General features: G+C 45.3%; 1 protein-coding gene across 1 annotated transcript in view; it reads right to left on the bottom strand.

Moving 5' to 3' along the window:
* The window catches only part of Sar1b (secretion associated Ras related GTPase 1B), a 28,398-nt gene extending 8,568 nt beyond the window's left edge, over window positions 1–19,830 (bottom strand). Inside the window, exons 1-3 of the mRNA XM_036198411.1 lie at window positions 19,720–19,830; window positions 5,711–5,785; window positions 2,293–2,412 (exon numbers count right to left, since the gene is read on the bottom strand). Coding sequence (XP_036054304.1) covers window positions 2,293–2,412; window positions 5,711–5,768 — 178 coding nt within the window. The 5' untranslated portion in view covers window positions 5,769–5,785; window positions 19,720–19,830. The remainder of the gene's footprint in view (window positions 1–2,292; window positions 2,413–5,710; window positions 5,786–19,719) is intronic.
* Window positions 19,831–23,943: the final 4,113 nt, after the last annotated feature.

Below are 23,943 nucleotides of genomic sequence, written 5' to 3'. Positions count from 1 at the left end.
TAAGTGTAATGAAAGAAACGGAGAAGAGCCTTTCAAACTTAATGTCTTCAGTCGGTCTCAGGCAACCTAGCTGGCCTTGAACTCACTATGGAGCAGATTACCTGCATGATCCTCTATGCTTAATTCATGCAGATTATGCACAGCTTCACTCAGGCTAGGCAGAGTCTACCAACTGAGCCACATCCACAGCCCACCGGAGCTGCCCGTCCCTGTGTGGTAATCCTGTCATCTTCGTCACTTCTGGGTCCATTTCTTCTGACAGATTTTTTTTTCCTGGTTATGGGTCACACTTACTTACTCTGTGCATGTCTTACTAATTCTACATCATAAAATTGTAATACATGCTAAATTTTACTGTATTCTTGAACTTCATTCTAGTGGAATTGTTCTTTCTCCAGATGTGGTCCCTTGGTTCTACTCCACAACTGCACAGACAGGTATTGTCCATGCTAACTTCTGGAGGAGTTCCTCCAGTGCTGTGCCTGGCGAGTTCTGCCTTCCCAGTTCTGGACTCTGTCTCCTTAACTGATTGGGTTATTTGGGCTTCCTCTTACACCTGGGTTTGAAAATTGGAATACAAAGAGTTCATTTTCCTTCTCTTAGGAACTTCAGTCCTGCACCGGCTATTGCTCAGGGCTTGAAAATAGCTGGGTACATATATTTCTGTCTAGTTACCTAGTTTGTAGTGGGGAAAAACTTTCAAACTCTGTTATCTTCCTTCATGACCTAAGGAGAAGTCTTCCATAATCGCAATGAAAATTTCGGCACCAGAGCATTTATTTTGTTAAGCATTTATTTTGTGAGTTGGCTGGGGTAGCACACATCCATAGCACACACACACACACCTCCAGCAATTGGGAAGCTAGGGAAGTTGAAGAATAGTGAGTTTGAAGTTAGCCTGGGCAACAAAGCAAGACACTATCTCAAACGCTAAAGGGAGGGAATTATACATAGTGTTTTAAGTAAATTAAATATTTAACTGGGTCTGTATTTAAAGTTACTACCAAAAGAAAAGGGCAATGCTTGAATATGGCTGGCTACCCATTGGCACGGTTACACCCTGTGCATACTCTACTCTAGAAAAGAAATGCCTATTTAATTAACTATGGTACAGGAAGGAGACTGTCAACATCTCAGTCTGCCCCCTCTCCCTTCCCTGTCAGCCTCCACTAGACCTCAAGTCTATCACCATGGATTATCCTGGCTAATTCTCAAATTCCATGTGATGGTGTCACACAGCAGGGAACTTCTTGTGACCAGCTTCTCTCCTGGAGTCTTAGTTCTCCTGGCTGCTCTGGAACTCTGTATAGACTAAGCTCCAGTTTGTGACTCCAGCCTCTGCCTCCCAAGGCTGGAAGCACAGGTGGCATGCCCAGCTTTTTTCCTCCTTCTTGGAGAACATATCCTGCTGCTCTCCTTCTCCTTTCTGTACAAGGCTTTTGGTAAATGCATACTCTCACTTTTCCAGATAAACACCAGATCCGAGGACACAAGGCAGTTACTTTTTCCATATATGCTTTAAATGAAAAAATGCAAGTTGGGATGAATGGAAGATTCAAGAAAAGCTGAGAGATCACCTGCTCTGTGCCCTGCAGTGCCCTGTGTCTAGACCCAGGTGTGGCATACAGTAGGTGCTCAAGAACTATTCCTGGGGTAAGTGAAGGGAACAGCACCAGCAGGCAAAAAAGAAAAAGTAATCAGCTGTTTGTTCTGATTCTGCACACACATCCTTGTCTTTAAGAATTAAGCCCTTTCAAAATGTTACTTATTTTTATTTTATGTATGTATGAGTGCAGGTATGTGTGTGCCACAGGTACATGTACAGACCAGAAGGCAACTCTTCTCATTTTTATTTTTTGTGACAAGGTCTCACTATGGACCCTGGTTGACCTAGAATTTACAGTGATGCCCAAGGTGACCTCGAACTCACAGATCCACCTGCCTCTTCTGTCAAGTGCTGGGGTTAAAGGTGTGCGCCATCACAGACATCCTTCAATTAACTTGTTTTTAAACTGTATCTGCCTGGTTTATAATCTTCTCACTGTGACAGTTACAGATATAAATTAGCCCACTGTTTCTTTCTGCTGCTGTAACCTAGCCTGGGCTCATGGTGTGGTCAAGTACTTTTAGATGTTAATTTGTTCTCTGGGAACCTGGTCAGTTACTATTTACCCAGCTATTTCAGGAACAGGTTGAATAATCTCATACTTTATCCAGCAAAAACCCCAAATCAAAAAAAATTTTGGCCAAGGCCTGTGACTCGGCATTACTCATACGGAAGCAAATACTTACTGGGATGTAGTGTTGGGACATGCTGGCCAAGCCTGTCATCTTTCAGCATGTGTAGCAACGTTGTTTTCCCCGCATTATCCAACCCAAGGAATACCAGTTTACCAGTTTTTTTATACAATCCTGCAGAATAAGAGTTCCGATCAGAGTGACATCCAACATGGATTATGAAAATGACTTTATATTTGACATGACATGAAAGTTACTGTTATTGTTGTACTTGGTTATTGCATACACCTGAATGCAACTCTTGAGAAGTCTAGAACTCTTGGGTGTGCAATGTCCTTCTCCTAAGTGCCTCTCTCTGTTTGTGCTTAAATTAATATTAAAACCCTAATAAACTACAACTTTACCATACCTGCAACCCCAAAAGTTGGAAGATAAATGCAGGAGAATCTGAATTCAAGGCAATTCTTAGCTATATAGCAAGCTTGAGGTCGGCCTGGACTACATGAGACCCTGTCTCAAAAAAACAAAAACCAGGCCAAGTTTGGTAGCACATATTTGATTGCCTTTAATCCCAGCACTTAGGAGGCAGAGGAAGGTGTATCATGCTAGTTTACATAGTTCCAGGGCAGCCAGGGCTATATAGAGAGATTGTTTTAAAAAACAAATGGCCGAGTCGGGCATGGTGGCACATGCCTTTAATCCCAACATTTGGGAGGCAGAGGCAGATGGATCTCTGTGAGTTCAGGGCCAGTCTGGTCTACAAAGAGAGTTGCAGGACAGCCAGGAGGAATGTTACACAGAGAAACTGTCTTAAAAAACCAAAAGAAAAAGAAAAAAAAAAAAAAGGCGAGGCAGTGGTGGTGTATGCTTTTAGTCCCAACATTTGGGAGGCAAAGGCAGGCAGATCTCTGTGAGTCTGAGGCCAGTCTGTTCTACAAAGTGAGTTCCAGGACAACCAGGGCTACACAGAGACTCTGTCTGGAAAAAACCAGCTAACCAACCAAACCACACAAACAGTAATCAACTCTAACTGTGCCTCAGCATGAATACATACTTTGGGCATGGGGAAGCTTGGCTTCCTAAGTGCATCTCCAGCTCTGTTCTTGTTGCTGTTGGTGTGAGGCAGTGCTGCCCTCAGGTGGGTCTAGGCAAGTGCCTCCTGTCCCTGAGCCGTTGCTTTTTAGTGTGACACAGGAGCTTACCGAATCGCCCAGCCTGGCTCTGAATTCATGCTGTTGCTTAGGCTAACTTTTAATTTGTGATCCCCCGCCTCAGTCTCCTGAGTAGCTGGGGTCAGACGTCTCCACCACCAAGTAAGGCCTAGCTCTTATGTGCAGGTTTTATTATTTTATGCCTGTATGTAGTGTCTGAAGAAGCCACAAGAGGGGTCCCCTGAGACTAGAATTATGGACAGTTACATGAGCTGCCATGTGGGTGCTGGGAATTGAGCCCAGGTCCTTTGGAAGGGCAGGCAGCCGGTACTCTTAACTGCTGAGCCATCTCTCCAGCCCTCATTTTCAGTTTTAAAAGAGCAACTTAAAAAATCTACACATTTTCCAAGCATAGCCAAACTTATCTGTAATTCCAACATTCACTGGTGAAGTGGAGGCAGGGGGATCATACTAGTTCCAGGCCAGCTGGGCTACATAGCCATCTCTGTAATCTTTTTCCTTTTCTTCCTTTCCTTCCTTTCCTTCCTTTCCTTCCTTCCTTCCTTCCTTCCTTCCTTTCCTTCCTTCCTTTCCTTCCTTCCTTCCTTCCTTCCCTTCCTTCCTTCCTTTCCTTCCTTCCTTCCTTCCTTTCCTTCCTTTCCTTCCTTCCTTTCCTTCCTTCCTTTCCTTCCTTCCTTCCTCCCTCCCTCCCTCCCTCCCTTCCTTTCCTTTCTTTCTTTTTTGTTTTTTGAGACAGGGTTTCTCTATGTAAGAGTCTGGGCTGTCTGGGAACTCACTTTGTAGACCAGGCTAGCCTTGACCTCAGAGCTTGGCCTGCCTCTGCCTCCTGTGTGCTGTGGCAGCCAGCACCTTAGCCCACTGAGCTCTCTAGGTGTTTTGCTGCATGTATGTTTGTATACTGTGTGCACAGCTGGTACTGGAGGAAGCCAGAAGAGGAAGTTACATCCTGTGGAACTGGTTACAGACAGTTGTTGGCTATCATGCTGGTGCTGGGAATTGACTTAGGTCCTCTGGAAGAACAATCAGGGCTTGTTTGTTTGTTTGTTTGAGACAGGGTCTCACTGTGCAGCTCTTGTGTCCTGGAACTCACCGGATCCACCTGCCTTTGCCTCCGAGTGCTGGGATTAAAGGTGTGCACCACCACCAGCAGCACAGCTAAAGCATTTCTCCAGCTAGTCCTATCCTCCCCCCACCAGCAGGTGTGTGTTTTTAATTAATTAACTAATTAATTAATTAATTTTTGGTTTTTCAAGGCAGGATTTCTCTGTATAACTTTCGCTGTTCTGGAACTTGATCTGTAGAGCAGGCAGGCCATGAACTCACAGAGATCCACCTGCCTCTGCCTCACCAGTGCTCAGATCAAAGGCATGCACCACCATGCCCAGCCTCTATTTTTATTTTTGTGGGTGCTGGGATTGAGCTCAGGTCCTCATGCTTAAACAAATACTTTACTGACTGAGCCATCTCCCCAGCCCCAGATATAGATGTTTATAATAATACTCATACTCGACAGGGCTGAGGATGTATCAACTAATACAGCAACAGCCTAACATGCAAGAGCCCTTGGGTCAGAGTCGCTACCAAAAGAAACCAAAGGCAAAGGGAACACACTGGATTCCACAGTAGATTCAATGAGGTAAAGAATTAAAAGATGCAGATAAACTCACCCAGAAGCAAAATATATTTCTGTTAGAAACATTACTGACAATAATTATAAGAGGTAGAACCCAGGCATGGTGACACATACCTTTAATCTCAGCACTAGGGGCTGGGGGCAGAAGCTGGCAAATTTTGAGTTCCAGGCCAGCCAAGGGTTCATAGTAAGACCCTGTCTCTAAATAAATAAATAAAATTCTAGGAGTAGGCTCATTAGAGCCAAGGCTGGGGATACAGCTCAGTGCTAGAACACATGCCCAACATATGTGAGGCCCTAGATTCAATCCCCAGCACATTAAAAAAAAGTTGCCATTTTATAGATAAGAAATTTGGGGTAAAGTAGAAAATAAATTATCCAAGAGTACATAATTTTTTAAAAATTTGAGCTCATTCTGAAGAACAGGCTGGCCTGGAACCTGCTATAATCCTCCAATCTCAGCCTCCTGAGTGCTGGGACACAGGTGTGCTTTCCCACACCTGACCTAAGATTACGTGGTTTCAAGGGAGTGAGTCACTGGATGTATTTCATAATTTCAAAGCTCGCTTTCTTAAGCACAGGCTTACATAAAGGAGCTCTCTCCAAACAAGTGCATTCACATAGACAGGGTCAAATGGGATAGCTACAAAGAGCAAAGCAGAGTTACCTAGGAACTGCAGCACACTGCTGAACCCACTGTAAATCCAGTCAAATATGAAGGACATGTCCAGATCTTACTGGTCTGAAAAACAAGGTTTAGATTTAGCAGTCAGCATCGCCAACGTACACAACATACTGACAGATGTTAAACAAGCCTGAGTGACCCGCCAACGTCACACAAGTGTTAGGAACTGTAATACAGAGCCGGGGGAGGCTCAGTATAGACAGGCACCTCACCTCAGCTTCTGGGACCCTCCCGGCAGGGAGAACCAACCCCACAAGTTGCCCTCTGACCTCTACACACACACACTGCGGTGCACATGAACACCAACAGGCCGTTCATTATCCAGGCTGACACCTGGGCTGATGCATAAATCTCAAAATGCCATTAAACTATCAGGTCTCTAGAGACCATTCTTTGTCCATGGAAGGAACAAAAATGAATGACAACAACCAGGACTAGGGAAAAAATAAAAGCCAACAACTCTAATCTCAGCACTCAGGACCGAGGTAGGAGGATCACTGCAAGTTTGCGGCTAGACTGGTCTATATAGCATTTCTAGGCCAGCCACAGCTATATGGTGATACCTTGTATCTTTAAAAAAAAAAGAAAAAAAAAAAAGGAAATAAATTAGGTAGCAGTATAAACTGGCATAAAACCTTTTCAAAACTAAGTTAGAGACTGTGCTGGGGATTTAGCTCAGTGGTAGAGTGCTTGCCTAGCAAGCGCAAGGCCCTGGGTTCGGTCCTCAGCTTAAAAATAAAAAACTAAGTTAGAGCCAAGCATGGTGGCATATACTTGTAATGCTAGCCACTGGGAAGCTGAGGCAGGAGGATGGTGAACTCAAGGCAGCTTAGACTATAAGATGAACTGTAAAACTCCATCTCAAAAAAAAAAAAAAAAAAAGAAAGAAAGAAAGGAAGGAAGGAAGAAAGAAAGAAAGAGAAAATTGGGGGGCTGGAGAGATGGCTTAGTGGTTAAGAACACTTCCTGCTCTTCCAGAGGCCCTGAGTTGAATCCCCAGCACTCATGTCTGGTGGCTCACAACTGCCTATGACTCTAGCCAGTTCCAGGATTTCCAAAGCTCTCTTCTGCCTCTGAGGGCACTGGCACACTTGTTACACACACACACACACACACACACACACACACACACACACACACACAAATCCTTAAAAAATTTAAAAGACAAATTTTGGAAACTATCTGTGTTCCATATATGTAGAGGTGAGCTATTTATCAAATAATCATTGTGAGAGCTGGGGGTTGGGGAGAAAAAACAGAAGAGAAAGAAGATGACAAGTTTCCATGCCTGACCTCTGAGGAGGTAAGAAGCAGGAGGGTCAAGAGTTTAAGACATCCTTGGCTGCATAGCTAGTTCAAGGCCAGCCTAGGCTACATTTTACTATGTCAACAACAACAAACAGTAATAATAATTAGTAATACCAAATGTGGTGGCACAAGCCTTTAATTCCACCATTCTATACAGACAGTGGCAGGCAGATCTCTGAGTTTGAGGCCAGCCTGGTCTATTTTCCGAGTTTTATAATAATAATTGGTAAGAGTTTCCAAGCTGGACTTGGTGGTACAAGTCTTTAATTCCAGTTACTGAGGAGGTTGAGAAAGGGTGATCACCAAGTTCAAGTTTGGCCTGGGCTACATCATAGGCTCAAGACCAAGAGCTTGGCATACTTAGTGAGATGATGCCTCAGAAACACATAATAAAAAGCCTGGAGTCAGATGTGACGGCACTTAGATTGTGGAGGCAGGAGGAGCAGTTCAAGGCCAGACTCAGCTAGATCGCCTGGGCTTTCGGAGACCATCTCAAAAGAACAAAAACAAATAAAGAAGCCCATCCCAGTCTCTCATGCACCTCCCCACCCCTGCTAAGAGTAAAAATAAAAACGCTCAGTGTACGGGCTGGCGAGATGACTTGACGGGTAAAGACACTTGTTGCCAAGCCTGACGATCTATCTGAGTTCAGTCCCTGGGAAACCACCCTGCAAACTGTCTTCTGACCTCTACAAGGACACTATGGTATATGTGTGCCCCTCCCCAATAAATAAAATGTAAATTAAAAAAAAAAAAAAAGGCTTAGTGTAGAGAGCTTGTCCAACATGTCAGGCCCTAGGTTCAGTTTCCACTAACACACACAAAGAGCGAGAGAGAATCTGCTGTGAAGTAGAACCTCTCTTTCTCTGGTTTTTGAGACAGGGTCTCAAGTAGCTTAGGCTAGCTTCTCTGTAGCCAAGGAGGGCCTTGAATTTCCAATCGCCCAGTTTCGAGTTCCTGAGTGCTAAGAACACTGCATGTACCTCCACACCTAGCTCCTCTCCTCATGGCAAATGGTTCTAGGTGATAAACTTGGGTATGTTATCTTTCTGAATTTTTCAACATTTAATTATTACCACATGTTAAACAAATCTTTTAAGTCACAGTAGAAAACAGAATACAATTCAGCATTTACTTAACATATAGCTTGGCAAACTAATGGGGTAACAGGAAAAACAAGTCAGAAAGTTTCTTGAAAGAAGATCATAGACACAGAAATGTACTTTCACAGGTCAACAAAGTTCACTTTCTAGATGTGAACAAATAACTCTGGCCTGAAACTTGGGCCATGTCCAACCACTGGGAAGGCTATAGTATCTTTGTTGTTCTTTACATGTCCTGCCTACTTTAAACAACTCTGCAGTAGGCTGTCAAACTTGACGTGAATGACTCCAGAGGGTAAGCAGCCAGGCGACCCTGTACCCACATCCCTTGGAGTGAGACAAGGGAGCGAAGCCACCTGCAGCTTGTATGAGCTGGGCTCGTTTTCCCGAGACACTCTAAGCCCTGCCAATGGACTCTCCTTTTCTTCCCACCCGTTCTTAAACTAGTCTGAGATAGGTGGCTGGTGGGTGTCAAACCAGGGTCTTAAGAGTGCTGGGCAAGCTCTCATCCACTGAACTTCATCCCTAACCCTTTAATTTCTTTAATTTGGGTCTCACTAAACTCCTCAAGCTGGCAAACAACTCCAAATCCTCCTGCCTCAGCCTCCTGACTATCTGGAATTTTTGAGATACACCTCCACACCTACCTCAACTTCTGTTTTTATAGCCCATGAATCCCAGTTTGATGAGTGTGTCAGTAACACAAGAATGAGGAATATGAGCAGGATGCTCACACGTGAATTCTAGTACTTGCCTGGGATAGGCAGGATTTTGAGTTCAAGGACAATCTGGGTTGCACATCCAGTTCCAGGCCAGTCTCGACTACATAGTGAGACCCTGCTCAAAAATTTCCTTTCTCCGAAAAGTTATACCTCCTGCTAACATTATGGTCTGGGCGACACAGAAATTGAAATGTGTAGGGGCTGAAGGTGTGGGCAATGGTATACACAGGCTCTGGGTTCAGTCTCCAAAAGAGAGTCTAGAAACACACTGGAACTTAGAGAGTATGTGAAAAGTTTCTTTCCAAAGCAACAGAATATGTTGTTGTTTCAATTCATGGTTTCTGAGTTTACACTAGGTCCAAGGACCTGAGCCAAACACTGCTAAGAATACAAAGAGGGATGATTCATGCGGCTCTCCCCTCAGGAAGGCTGTGGAGTGACAGACTGGCCATACAAATCAATTTAACCAAAAACTGCTGGAACCCTATAGCACACAGCAGGCTGTGGTAGCTTCCCTGTAATCCCAGCACTAAAACTGAAGGAGGGCTGGGGAGAGGGATCAGCAGTTACGAGCACTGTTGCTCTTACAGAGGACCTGGGATCAGTTCCCAGCACTCACAGGACAGCTCATAACACCCAGACAGTTCTAGGGTATGACACCTTATTCTGATCTCTGAGGACACCAGGCACATATGTGATGCACATATATACATGCAGGCAAAACACTCATACACCTAAGATGTAAAAGTGTGCTTACTAGTCCTCCAGAAGACCCAAGTTTGGTTTAGCGCCTACATCAGGTGGCTCACAACCTTATGTAACTCCAGCTCTAGGGCATCTGACCTTCTTCTGAACTCCAAGGGCAACTGTGCCTATGTTCATGAATCAATCAATCTCTCTCTCTCTCTCTCTCTCTCTCTCTCTCTCTCTCTCTCACACACACACACACACACACACACACACACACACACACACACAAATCTTAAAATGGGGGTGATGGCACATGCCTTTAATCCCAGCACTCAGAAGGCAGAGGCAGGCAAATCTCTGAGTTTGAGGTCAGCCAGGGCTACACGGAGAAACCCTGTCTCCAAACAAAACAACAACAATCTGAGTGTGGTGTAACCCTAGGACTTGGGAGGTGGAGCAGGATGAGGATGACCAGGAAGTCAAGGTCACCTGCAATTGCATAGCAAGTTTTCAGAAACAAGATGAGATCCATCAATGGATGCTAACTAGCAAGTCAGATACTAGACAGGCATCACACTTCTTGGTCCCCACCTACAGTAAAGACGAAGGGCAGTGCTGAGTCACTCATTCAGTTATGTTTATTTTGGCTGCAGGTGGGATGAGTGTTGAGACACAGGGTCTTGTTACATGTTCTAGGCTAGACCCAAACTTTCAAATCTTGTTTCTGCCTCCTGAATGAATGTTGGATCATAAGCATAGACCACCTCAACTCTCTACAGTCATTCAGAAAAAAAAAAACAAAAAAGGAAAGCAAACAAAATAGCTATGGTTCATTGAATCTCTAGGAATATTATGGTCTAGCTCAGTGGTTCTCAATCTTCCTAATGCTGTGACCCTTTAATGCAGTTCCTCAGGCTGTGGTGACCCCAACCACAAGATTATTTTCATTGTTACTTCATAACTGTAATTTTATTACTGTTATGAATTGTTATTAAACCCTTTTTGGAGACAGAGGTTTGCCAAAGGGATCTTTTGCAACAGGTTGAGAACCACTGGTCTAGAGGTTAAGACCAGGAACTCCGAAGCCAGAACCTGCCCACTTCTTGTCTACCTTAGGCAACTGACTGTACCTTGCTCACCTGTAAAATGAGGTGCCAGCAGCTACCTGAGCTGTTGATGTGAGGATGAAGTGAGTTAGTGGCCCAAATGCAGCCTGGAGCGAAGCCCCCAGTCACGCCCCTGCGAGTCTCATCTCTTCTATGGCACAGCCTACAGTAATCGGCAATGATCTGTTTATGTATCTCCAGCTCACTATTAAATGCCCCAAATCCTTCAAATATACCAGTGTTCCCATTTTATAGGAGAGACTGGCTTTATTGACTAAAAACTTCAACTATCAGTGATTAGTGTATCTAAGCTTCAAATCTGTACCTTTCTGAGGTCCACACCCATACCTTACCCTCTTCTCACACTAAGGTGGCTCTAAAGCTTTATATCAAGTCTGGGGATGGTGGTGCACACCTGTCGTCCCAATACTGGGGTAGGGGGGCATGGCAGGAGGAGTCTGAATTCGAGGCCAGCTTGGGCTACTTACCCAGTTCTAGGCCATCATCTGGTACATAAAGATATCATATCTCAAAAAACCCCACAAAAATAAAAACAACAACAACAAAACACAAAAATGAGCTAGGTCTGGGGTACAAGCCTGTATTCCTACTCCCTTGAGAGGCTGAGGTAGAGGGTCTTAAGTTCAGGGTCCGACTGAGCTACTGAGTGTAGTTTAAGACCAGCTTAGGAAATTTAGTGGGACCAGTCTCAAAACCAGCAAAAGAAGAGCTCTGGATATAGCTTAGTGGTAGAGAGCTTCAATAGCATTTGGGAGGGTCCTAAGTATAGTTCCCAGTAAAACTAACTAACTAACCAACATGTTTAAATCACCACCTATTATCCTGCAGTGCTTAGGGTCAAAGCCACAGCCTTTGACAGGCTAGGCAAGCACTCCACCACTGAGCCATAGCAGGGGTTTTTATTGTTTGTTTAAGATGTTTGACTCCTCCCTCTCCTTCACCTCTCACATTCAGTTGAGCTGCAACCCTATCCACAGCTTACCATATAGACTCTGTCTGGTCCCCACAGAAGCCTCCTGGTTAAGAAATCTGTGTTGCTTAGCACAGTGATAGAGGCCTGTAGTCCCCAAATAAAAAGTCACATCCTAAAACTACAAACTCTCATTTCAAAAATCTGTCCCCACCCACTATACGCTGCCTCCAGAGTAGCTCTGCCAAAATGCCATCTTGGAAGTGACTTGCTGCATAGCCAGGGTGACCACTGGGGACAGCCTCAACTTTCACCTGTCACTTCAGTATAACAATTTAGGCGACAAATTATCTGTCCATTCTATACACCCTGCATGATGGATGAAGAGTTCCACAAGTTTTTGAGCTGGGAAATAATTCAATCAAACTCCTGGTCTACTATTCCAGAATTTTCTTATCTCTTAGTTACCTTTCCAAACTTAACACACATTACTCCTCTTCTTGTGGCTTTCCCTGGGTCAAAAGACTGGTGAGCCACACTTAGCCATCAGAATGTCCCTCTACTGTCTCCACTTAAAGTCCTCCTGCCTCTGATACCCACCAAAATGCTATGAATAAGTCATGCTTGACATGATCTTTTAGGGACAAATGGGGCTGGCGTGGGGTGGAGGGAAAAATGGAATGCAGGAAGGCCAGGAGAGCCAGAAGAGTCAGTAGCAAAAGTGAAAGAAGTTAGTGACATCAATTGCAGCTGCAGGGAAGCCATAGCTGGCTTCAGTTACACAGAGACAAATTTTGACTACCTGAGAGACCTTCAGTAGAGCTGTGTTGAAGGAGGACCCCTGGCCAGGACTTAAAGCAGAGGAGATCCTATTTCTGGTTCACAAGCTATGACTTTGAATAAGTTTCAAGTTTCTTCTAAAATATCTGCTGGCTTGTAGTAAAGATCAGATGCACAAAAAAGCCAGGAAGAAGGCTCAACAGGTAAAAGAGGCAGCCATACAAGGCTCACAATTCAAGTGTGATCCCCAAATCCACGTAAAAAAGCTAGATGCGGTGGCACACATCTGTAATCACAGTACTCCTGTGGCAAGATGGGAGACAGAGACAGGAAATTTACTAGAAGTCTGGGGGTAGGGGGCAGCTAGCCTGGAGTGGAATACAGAGCACAGCTGTAGAAACAAGATACACACACACACACACACACACACACACACACACACACACTCACACATGCATGCACACACCACACAAAATGTACAAAGTTAAGCTGGCTGCTATTATTATTTAGACATGAATGAAAAAGAGGCTAACAGTGAGGAGATCCTCTCCTCTTTCCAAAATGTCTAACTGTGCGCTAGAGGTGGCTAAATGGTTAGGAGCATGTACTGCTCTTGCAGAGGATCTAGGTTCAATTCCCAGCACCTACCTGGTGGCTTACAGTCATCTGTAACCCCAGTACCAGGGGATCTGATGCCCTCCTGAATCTATAGGCATGTGGTGCACATAACATAAATGCAGACAAAACATAAAATAATAAATCTAAAGGTTAAAAGTAAAATAGATTTTTAAAGTTTGAAATGGATGTGGTAGTACACGTCTATAACCCAGCACTAGGCGTTGGAGGCCCTAGTCCAGCCTGAGCTAGACTGCAGAAGTCTAAATATATAAATAAACTTAAAGTGGAATGAAAAAAGTAAGATTTTCTTCTCCAGGAAGGGTGAGGCTTGGGTATAACAATAACTGAAAGGAAAAACCTTCTGGAAGATCTGGGCGTGGTGGTGCACACTTTTAGTCCCAGCACTCAGGAGGCAGAGGCAGGTGGAGCTGTGTTTAAGACCAGCCTGGGCTACAGAGTTGAGTCCAGGACAGAGAGCCACATGGGAGAGAAAAAGAGGGAGAAATTAGCCAAGAGAAGGAGCAAGGGCTGGCATGGAGCTTGACTGAGAGCACCCTCCTCTGTGAGTGGAAGGGGTCAGGAAATCTGCGGAGCTGGCAGGCAGGACGGAGGAGGGTGGGCCTGGTGGCCCGTAACCCCAGAACTGAGGAAGCTGAGTCAGAAGACCGACTGTAGGCCAGCCTGGGCTACATGAAGAGTGAAACCCTGTCTCAAAACAGTGGCAGAGGAGAGTTGAGGAAATTCTGAGATACAAAACAGGTACTGTAGTGGTGGATCAAGCTAAAGGATTGTTCAAAAGGATGGGGATGTAGCTCAATGGTAGCGCACTTGCCAAGGACATGAAAAGGACCACGATTTGAGCCCTAACACTGAGTTTATTTATTTATGCATTTTGTTTTTGAGACAGTTTTCTCTTGTGTAGCCCTGGCTGTCTTGAAACTTGCTCTGTAGACCAGGCTGGCCTTGAACTCATAATCCACCTGCTTCTGCCTCCTGAGAGCTGGGATTGACGGCCTCTGCCACCACACCCAGCCAGCACTCAGTTTAAGGAAAAAAAAAACTGTTGGAGATCTAAAAAACATTCACAGCACTGCCAATCAGCGCTGATTTTTTTTTTTTTTTTACCCTCAACACCCCACCTTACACCCCAGCCTCAGCAATGTTGGGCTTTAAAAATTAAAACTTCCAGGATGAAAAAGGACAAGGGGAGAGGGTCCTGGGCCTGATGCTAAGGGGAGCAAAGAAGAACACGAGGATCAGCACTTAGAGGGCACCGTGGGCAGCACTGGGGGAAGCCACCCCTCAGTCAAGGCTGAGTAGACAACAGGATAAGGGCAAGAGAAGAGAGGTGAGTGGTGACCACCGGCAGGCTTCCACAGAACAGAACCAACGCAGTAGAGGAAGGTCTGGGAACCGAAGCTAAGTCTGGTATTGCAAAGGGAGAGGGGTGAAGTGGACCAGGGTGTGTGGTAATGGGGGAGAGCGAAGTTCAAAGAAGTTCAGGTCTGGGTGGCAGCAGCTCCAAGGTCTGACGCTGGCATGGAAAGATAAAGAGACATTGGGGTGAAAGGTACAGGAAGCCAGGCGAGAAGGTGCATTGTCCACAGTGACAGGTTGTGGAATCATCTAAAAGAGTAGAGGGCACTGATACACATGGGAGTGAACCGAGAGGCAAAGTCTTCACTGGGAGAGCGACAAGACATGGTGGAGGGTGGAGCAGGTTAAGCGTAGAAGGGGAAGGATTTGTCTGCATGAGGGTGGTACCAATCTGCATTATAAAATTTATCCTCAGAGAAATTATCTAATTACACAGAAAACCTCGACTTGAGAAAATAGATACTATATTCCTATAAGACCACAACTTATAAAACCCTCAAAACAAGCCAGGAATTACTAAAACAGAATTTCCTATTTGTTTTTGTTTTTTTTCAAACAGAAGTAAAAATAAAAACACCCAACTAAGAATAAAGTCACTTAGCTGCAAACAGACACCTGAGCCCTGAGAACGGGTTACACAACCCAGGAACACATCACAGGGACATGTGAAGAGCAAAGGTCGCTGACAAGGAAGCACAGCCCGTCAGCAGGTTTATTTATTACATGAACACCAAACAGGAAAGAGCCCTGCAGATTAAAAGGCAATCTACTCAGGTAACATGAAAATCAGCGCAATGACCAGAACTCGGGTTACAAATCACTGCTTAAAACCCTGTCCCACTGAACATCTATGGCTAACTCTCTGTGAGAAATGTCTCCCACAGGCAGAGCTGGAGAGCAAGCAGATCAGTGCTGTCCGGAGGGGGAGGGGAGCCAGGGCGATTGCCAGTGGGGGCTGGGTTCTTTCAGAGGTGAGGAAAAATGTTCTGGAATTAGTGGTGCCGGTTGTGTAAGACTGTGACTATACCGAGAACATTCTGAACACTGCTAAAGTTAATATTACTGTATGTCAAGTACTTCAACAAAGCTGCTACTCAAAAGAAAAGAAAAATTTAAAACTTCATATGAAGATTTTATGTTTATGACTCATTTATGAGGAAACAGAATCCTTATGTTTGAGTTTTTGGGGTTTTTTTTCATTAGGACAAGTTATCATGTAGCTCAGGCTGGCTCCTCCATCTCCCAAGTGCTGGGGTTATAAGCATCCATGCCCAATTTAATATTAATAACTTTTAATATAAAAAAGATTGATAGCGTTCTCATTTTAAAATCTATTGACTTTTTTTTTTTTTTTTTTTTTTTAATTACATATACAGTGTTCTGTCTGCACATATCCCTGCAGGTCAGAAGAGGGCACCAGATCTCATTGCAGATGGTTGTGAGCCACCCTGTAGTTGCTGGGAATTGAACTCAGGACCTCTGGAATAGCAGCCAGTGCTCTTAACCTCTGAGCCATCTCTCCAGACCAAAATCTATTGACTTATTAGTGTGTGTGTGTGTGTGTGTGTGTGTGTGTGTGTGTGTGTGTGTGTACATGTTGGGGGGGGGCAGGGGTTGTGTACCATGGCATCTATGTGGAGGTCAGGGGACAACTTTAGGGGCTCTGGGGCTCGAACTCACATCGCTAGACTTGTGCAGCAAGCGCTTTCACCCAAGGAGCCAACTCACCAGCTCTATTTTCACATTACATATGAATGCACTGTCACTGACTGCCATCAGAAAACGCACTAGGACAGTGTCCTGTGAACACAAGTGCAGCAATTTCACTACAAACCAACCAGTGTGGCACACACCTGCTCACAACTCTAGGCTAAGGCAGAAGGATCCCTGGTTTGAGATCAGCATGGACTACATCATCATTCTTTTTATATTTTTATTGAGACAGGGTCTTATTGAGTAGCCCGGGTTGTCCTGGAACTTACTACATAGACCAGGTTGGCTTTGAACTCACAAAGATCTGCCTGCTTCTGCCTCCACAGTGCTGGGGTTAAATGTGTGTGTCAGCACTTGGATATATAGGGATGAGAGGAGGGGATGGTGTATTTGCCTGTAATTTGGAACTCCAGCACTTGTGACTTGACAGGAACATCTTAGTGAGATAAGCCAGCTTGGACTAAGGAGATTCTGTCTCCAACAGACAACGCTGATGACCAAAACCAGGACAGCAAATATGAGCAGGTGCAATGATAGACAACTATGAAGATGTCAAAATGGGCGCTGGAGAGACAGCTCAGCGGCAAAGAGCTCTTGTTCTTGCTGCTCAGGCTCACTTCCCAGCATCTCCGTGGTGGCTCACAACATCTATAACTCCAATTCAAGTGGATCTGATGCCCTCTTCTTGTCCACAGACTTCAGGCATGCACGCAGTACATATGCATACATGCAAGCAAATCACCCATACACATAAAATAAAGCTTTTTAAAAGTCAAAATAAAGCCAGGCAGTGGTGGCGCACGCCTGTAATCCCAGCACTCGGGAGGCAGAGGCAGGTGGATCTCTGTGAGTTCGAGGCTAGCCTGGTCTACAAAGCAAGTTCAAAGGGCAGCCTCCAAAGCTACAGAGAAACCCTGTCTCGAAAAACCAAAACCAAAACCAAACAAACAAAAAAAGTCACAATAAAACCCATTATTTTAGGCCGGGCAGTGGTGGTGCATATCTTTAATCCCAGCACTCAGGAGGCAGAAGAAGGAGGATCTCTGTGATTTGAGGCCAGCCTGGTCTATAGAGTGAGTTCCAGGACAGGTTCCAAAGCTAAATGGAGAAACCCTGTCTTGAAAACCAAAAAGAGCCAGGCGGTGGTGGCACATACCTGTAATCCCAGTGCTCGGGAGGCGAGGCAGGTGGATATCTATGATTTCAAGGCCAGCCTGGTCTACAGAGCTAGACCAGGACAGACTCCAGAGCTACAGAGAAACCTTGTCTCGGAAAAAAAAGAAAAAAAAAGAAAAATAATAACAACAACAACATTATTTCGTGTGGTGACTTTAAAAAACTAATTTAAAACAAAACAGTAGAGAAGGGCCAGCAAGATGGCTGAGTGAGTAAGCAGCTGCTGACAGACACGCAGACCAGAGTTTGATCCCTAGGACCCACAAGTCAAAGGAGAGAACTAACCTCACAGGTTGTACTCTGATCTCTATAGGCACAACATGGCACATAGAAACCCTACCCCAATACACCAGACAGATGGAATGCTGCTATCTGTAATCTAATTCACCACTAGAAATACAAAGGCCAGGCTGGATATGTAGCTCAGTAGAAGGCTTGCCTCGCTTGCATGGTTCGATCCTGATGGCATATAAACCAGGCATGGGGTAGCACTTGAGAGTAGACAGGAGACCCAAAGTTCAAGGCCATCCCCAGTTACATATCAAGTTCAAGGCCAGCCTGTGATACCAGGTAAAACCATGCTTGACCCTGGTTTTTGTTGTTGTTCGTTTTGTTTCGAGACAGGATCTCACTATGTAGCTGGCCTGGAACTTTCTACGTAGCCCAGGCTGGCCTGCAACTCAGTGAGATCAGCCTGCTTCTGCCTGTGATTAAAGGAGTGCAGGGCCACACCTGGCTTGACCGTACTAAATGTTTCCTGTACTAAATGTTTCAAAAGAGTTTGGCTTCACACACTTTCATCCTAAAAACAGCTTATTGGACAATAATGTATCCCTTACCCCAATCCCTAATACAAAGCAATTATGTGAAAGAAACCTTTTCATTCATCTAGTTTTTTAAAAGTCCATAATTGCTTGCTCTGGACAAAAAAAGTGACACCCAATTGAAAGAAGGTTAAAATCACAAGAAATATGGCTTTAAGAGTGGAAAAAAGAGGTGGTGGGAACCCTCTGTCAAAAGGCTAATAGAAAAAGGAGGGGGGGGGTGGTGGTGGTGGTGGCGGCGGCGGCGGTTGCTCTAAAAACTACATACAATGGAGAAACTTTCTGACACTGATTTAACTATTATTTCCTTCATCATATTTTGCAAAAAAGTAATTTAAATGAGTTTCAGCCGACTGTGTACTTAAGAGAAGGGAGTGGAGACCTGGTGAATCACTATCGCACTAGTTTGTGAGCTTCGAATGAGGTGGCAATGATTTCCATTTCTGATCGACTACTCCCACATGTCAAGTCACGCTTCCATTTCTACTCCAGAACAACAGTCCAAGGCAAAGGAAGGCCAGAACACACTTCATTTTAAACTGCAAATTTTCAAAATCACAATACTTTCCTAACATTTTGACAATGAGGCTACTTCCCTTCTTCTATAAACTCACAAATACCCAGGGAGCATCTTAACACTTACGAGAAAATTTTTCCTTCTTGAGTGAGGATCTTGGTTATGTTGCCCAGGCAGTCTTGGCTCAAATGATGACCCTGCCCCATGAGTAGGTGGAATTATAGGGTCAGGGTGGCCTGCCTACGTTCATAAAAAATTTAAAGGTCAACATATTTTGGCCACAAACACAATTCCACTGAAAGGTGCAGTGGTAGCCACGCGTTTCTCTGCTTTACTGACAGTACTCAAGGCTGGCAAATTGTAGCGCCTCCCTCTTATTGGTCATCTGTAAAAGAGCCGATGGTTCTTCCTTAGACTACAGTGTGGTACAGGTGGCACCTTCCTCTCTCATTTCAGTGCAACTACTTTGACAAACATTTTAACAAGGACATAGACCTTCAAGGTATGATACCCACCCATATATGTCCAAGTTCGCGACAGTAGGTTTGATTTTCTTCACCCCAACACCTTAAACTCCTGACGACTTTGATTCCTTCAGCTAACAAAGCCAGACTTGGATGTTTCACAAATTGTTACCTTGTCGGGAAATCGTGATTCCCCCCTCCCCATTAGTATCCTTCCCCTCCACTCAACTAGGCTTGAGCTGGGGCAAAACGATAACTACTAAAAGTGAGGAGGCTCCCTTGGTCCCCACAAAACAGAGCGTCCCCAGCCTCTCCTGCTGTCAATGACCCCTGCTTCCTTCTTCACCTTACCCAGTGGGGAAACTGAGGCCCAGGGGAAGGACAGAGGCTCGCGCGCCGTCCTGCCACTCTTTCCTGAAATAATTGCGTGTGACAACCACTGTCCTACCCCGAGGGTCACCAAAGCGGTCCCCACGGGCACGGACCGGACTTGTAGTCCATCGCACCGCAGTGGGGGCAAAACAACAACAAAAAGCCAGGCTCCCCATTCGCGAAGGGCCAGGGATCAGAGCTCTGGGCGAGTGTACAGCCTAAGCAATGCGCCTTCCGGTGGGCCACAGCTGTCGCCCCAACTCCTCCCCGACGAGGGCACTGCCACTCACCTGCGACTCCAGAGAACGCGACTCTCTGCTCCGAGCCGGCTCTGCAAAGCGGTATGGCTGCCGCGGCCCCAGCTCGCTTCAGCTCCTTCCGGGTCGGCGGGCGCCTAGCTAGTGACAGTCCGCGGGACTCTAGCGCCGCTCGCCCTCAGTTCCGCCTCCTGCCGGTCCTGCCACCAATCCCTGTGGGCCAGCTCCGGGCCACTGCACACCCACCCCGAGAGACATGTGAGAAAATTGTCTTTGGCATTTGCTTTTTTTTTTCTCCTTTTCTCTCTTGGTATTAGGGGCTGCAGTCGACCACCAAGCAGCGTCCGCCACCCTTTTATTTATTTTTATTTTCCGACAGGATCTCACAAAGTTGCTCAGGCAGGCTGTGCCCTAGCTTCTTGAGAAACCGGGATTATAACCCTGCAGCACCAGGTCCAATCTGGCATCTGTTACCTAAGAATACATCTTTTGAGTGACCCCTTGGGCTTACACTAGGGTATGTTTTACTTCCTGCAACTTGTGAGCCGCTCACACCCCTGCTCTTGGATGTGTCTTGCTTTTTCTCTGAGCACCCATCTTTCTCTTAACCCTCATGCTTAAAACTATATTAAAATCTCTTTATTAACCTCCACCCAGATACATCTTTTAGGGGGCTGGCTAGAAATATGACTCAATAGTAGAGAGCCTACCTACCACCTGGCTTACAAAATGCCCTGAGTTCAGTCTCAAGTATCGTACAAAAAAATGTGGGTCCTATCTGTTTTGTTCAAGACTGGTCTCTCTACATAGCCTTGGCTATCTTGGAACTCACTATCTGAGGCTGGCCTCAGATTTACAGAGAACCACCTGCTTCTACCTCCCGAGTGCTGGGATTACAGGCGTGCTCACCATGCTTGTGTCCTATCTGTCTTTATATGTGTTAGGTTGCACACATGTGCAGGCTCCAAGTTAACTGTCAAAAACTACCCTGGGTTGCTCTTCTACCCTACTCTTTAAAGCAGGGTCTCTCAACCTGGAGCTTGCTGATATAACTAGTTTCCCTGGGGATCCTGTCTCTAATTTCTGAGACTCCATGCCCACATAACATTTATATTCTTTCTAATGATCCAAATTCAGGTTCTCTCTCTCTCTTGGTATTTCAAGACAAGGTTTTCCAGTATAGCACTGGCTGTCCTGGAACTCTGTAGCCCAGGCTGGCCTCAAACTCACAGAGATCCACCTGCTTCTGCCTCCCTTAGTGCTGGGATTAAACGCATGTGCCACCACCACCTGGCTAATGTCCTCTTTTTAAAAGCAGTAAACATGCACACACACACACACACACACACACACACACACACACACACACACACACTGTATGCTTGAGCATATGTATATGCACTGTGTGCATATAGGAGACTGAGGAGGTCTGAAGAGGTGTTGGATCCCCTGAAATTCGAGTTACAGAAGGTTTGGAATTGAACTCAATCCTCTACAAAAGCAGTAAGAGCTCTTTATGTATGAGCCATTCCCTCCAGCCCCCAGGTTCTGGTCCTCTGGCTTGTGCAAGCAAGCCCTTTAACTGTTGAGCCGGCTCCCCAGCCTCCCGACCTTATTGTTGGAGGCAGTCTCTCACTGTCTTAGGGTTTCTGTTGCCGTGATAGACACCGTGACCACAGGCAGCACGGTGAGGGAAGGATATATTTCAGCTTACGTGTCTGATCACAGTTCATCACCGAGGGAAGTCAGGGTGGGAACCTGGCGACAGGAGCTGATGCAGATACTATGGAGGACATGGAGAAGTGCTGCTTGCTGCTTGCTCAACCTGTTTTTTGTTTGTTTTTTTCTACATGCCAGGACCACCTGCCCAGGAATGGGCTGGGCCTTCCCACATCATCAATCAAGAAAATGCACAACAGATCAGTCTGGTGGGGGGAATTTTCTCAATTAAGGTTCCCTTCTTTCTTTCTTTCTTTCTTTCTTTCTTTCTTTCTTTCTTTCTTTCTTTCTTTCCTTCCTTCCTTCCTTCCTTCCTTCCTTCCTTCCTTTCTTTCTTTCTGAGACAGGGTTTCTCTGTGAAGCTATCCTGGCTGACCTGGAATTCACTCTGTAGACCAGACTGGCCTCGAACTCACAGAGATCCGCCTGCCTCTGCCTCCCAAGTGCTGGGATTAAAAGTGTGTGACACCACTGCCTGCCCCTTCTTGGTTTTTCAAGACAGGGTTTCTCTGTGTAGCCCTGGCTGTCCTGAAACTCACTATGTAGACCAGGCTGGCCTTGAACTCAGAGATCTGCCTGTGAGGTTCTCTTTTCTAAAAGACCTCTAGCTTGTGTCAGATCGACATAAACTAGCCAGCACTGTCACTGACCCTGAGTTCATGGATTAACTAGACTCTTGGGCTGACCAGCTCCAGGGAACCTGATGTGTCCTTTTCTCCAGCCAGCAACGAAATTACTGGCATGTACTGCTGTACTGGGAGTATTTTTACATGGGTTTTGTGGCTCCATCTCAGATCCTCATCTTTCAGAGTAAGCACTTTACTGACTGAACCCCAGTTGAGAACCCCCAGTCCCAAGTCCCCCAATCCTTTCCATGCTAAAGTTTGGAAGAGGGTCAGTAAAATGGCTAAGCATGTAAAGGCATCTGCCATCAAGGTTGGACTACTATAGTTTAATCTCCAGAACCCCAAGATTGAATAAGGAAATTTGTCATCTGACCTCCACAAGTGTACCATAGCTTGCTTGCCCTTCTTCCACACAGAAAGAAGGAAGGAATTTTTATTATTTAAAGTTTGGAAGATCAGAAAAATAGGAATAAAGAGCCTTCTCAAACCTCTACATTACCAATTTGTACATCGTTGGTAGTTGTAAAACATAATGCTTGGTTTGTCCACACATGAGTTCCAAGGTTAGTAGTCACTTTGGCTTTTAGTTCCTGCTTCTGTAAAGTTGGGACTAATATCCAGAAAAGAACAGTATTATGAAGAAACAATAACAATCACCAAGCATGGTGATGCACCAGCTGGAAGACAGAGACAGGAGGATCCGGAGTTCAAAGATGGCCTCACTTGAATACATAGCAAGTCTGAGGGCAGCCAGGACCACAGGAGACCCTGTCTAAAACCAGACAGGAAAATATACTGATAGGCGTAAACATGGGACAGCATCAGCAAGCATTACTGTTTAACTGGTAAGACTAGCCAAAGGCATAGAGGACCTTAACTCTCCAACTCCTAGAGGTTTGAGCCAGGCATTGCGGCACATGCCTTTAGTGTCCCAGCACTTGGGAGTCAGAGGCAGGTGGATCTCTGTGAGTTGGAGGCCAGCCTGGTCTACATAGCAAGTTCCAAAAACAGCCAGGACTATATAGAGAGACACTGTCTCAAAAATCCAAAAACTATACAGAGAGACCCTGTCTCAAAAATCCAAAAACCTTTGAGAGGTTTTGACCAAAACAGGAAAAGCATAGTTGGAAACTGTGTGGGGGGAGGTTTTTTTGTGGTAACAGTACACAGGCTATATCGAACAAGTCAAAACTGAAAGCTGAGATCATTTTGGCAACCAGGCAGCTGTAGTCAGGCAGGTGAGAGGTAACCAGAGCTTGGGCTGGGTCAATAGGAAGAGAGAAACAGGGAGTCACGTATGAGAAAAAAAAATATATGTTGTAAGGTTTCATGCGGTTAGCAGGAATAAAGAGATAGCAAAGTCCAAAGTTTTAACAGAGATTAACAAATACACATCCATTTCTGTTCCACAATATGTGCTGTAGGCCACTGTCCTCGGTGGCCCCCAGTTAAAACAACTCTAGTCTTTCCCTTCCCATCAATTATTCTCACAGCAGCTGGATTTTTTAAAGAAATGATTCATCTTAGTTAAGTGGGTCTCAACCTCTGGGGCACGACACCTTTCCACAGGGGTCACCTAAGACCATCAGAAAACGCAGGTATTTACAGTAGCAAAATGACAGTTATGAAGTAGCAATGAAAACAATGTTATGGTTGGAGGTCACAACGTGAGGAGCTGTATTAAAGGGTCCTGGGGTTAGGAAGGTTGAGAACCACTGTGTTAGCAGAGAGGTAGCAAAGCTGGGTCATGAGAGGCTTGAAAGGCTGTGGGTAGGACTTCTGGTTTTATTCAGCAGGAGATAAGACAAACCTTTAAGAGGAATTTTAAGTTAACTGAGCAAGCCGGAGTGCCCAAAGGTAAAGCAGCATGTATACCTGGAGCTTGTAGTTTGGACCAGGGCGAAAGAATCCA

The sequence above is a fragment of the Onychomys torridus genome, chromosome 8, assembly GCF_903995425.1.
Source record: "Onychomys torridus chromosome 8, mOncTor1.1, whole genome shotgun sequence".
Taxonomy (NCBI): Eukaryota; Metazoa; Chordata; class Mammalia; order Rodentia; family Cricetidae; genus Onychomys; species Onychomys torridus.
The sequence above is the reverse complement of the archived record's forward strand: the minus strand, read 5'-3'. Positions and strand labels throughout refer to the sequence as shown.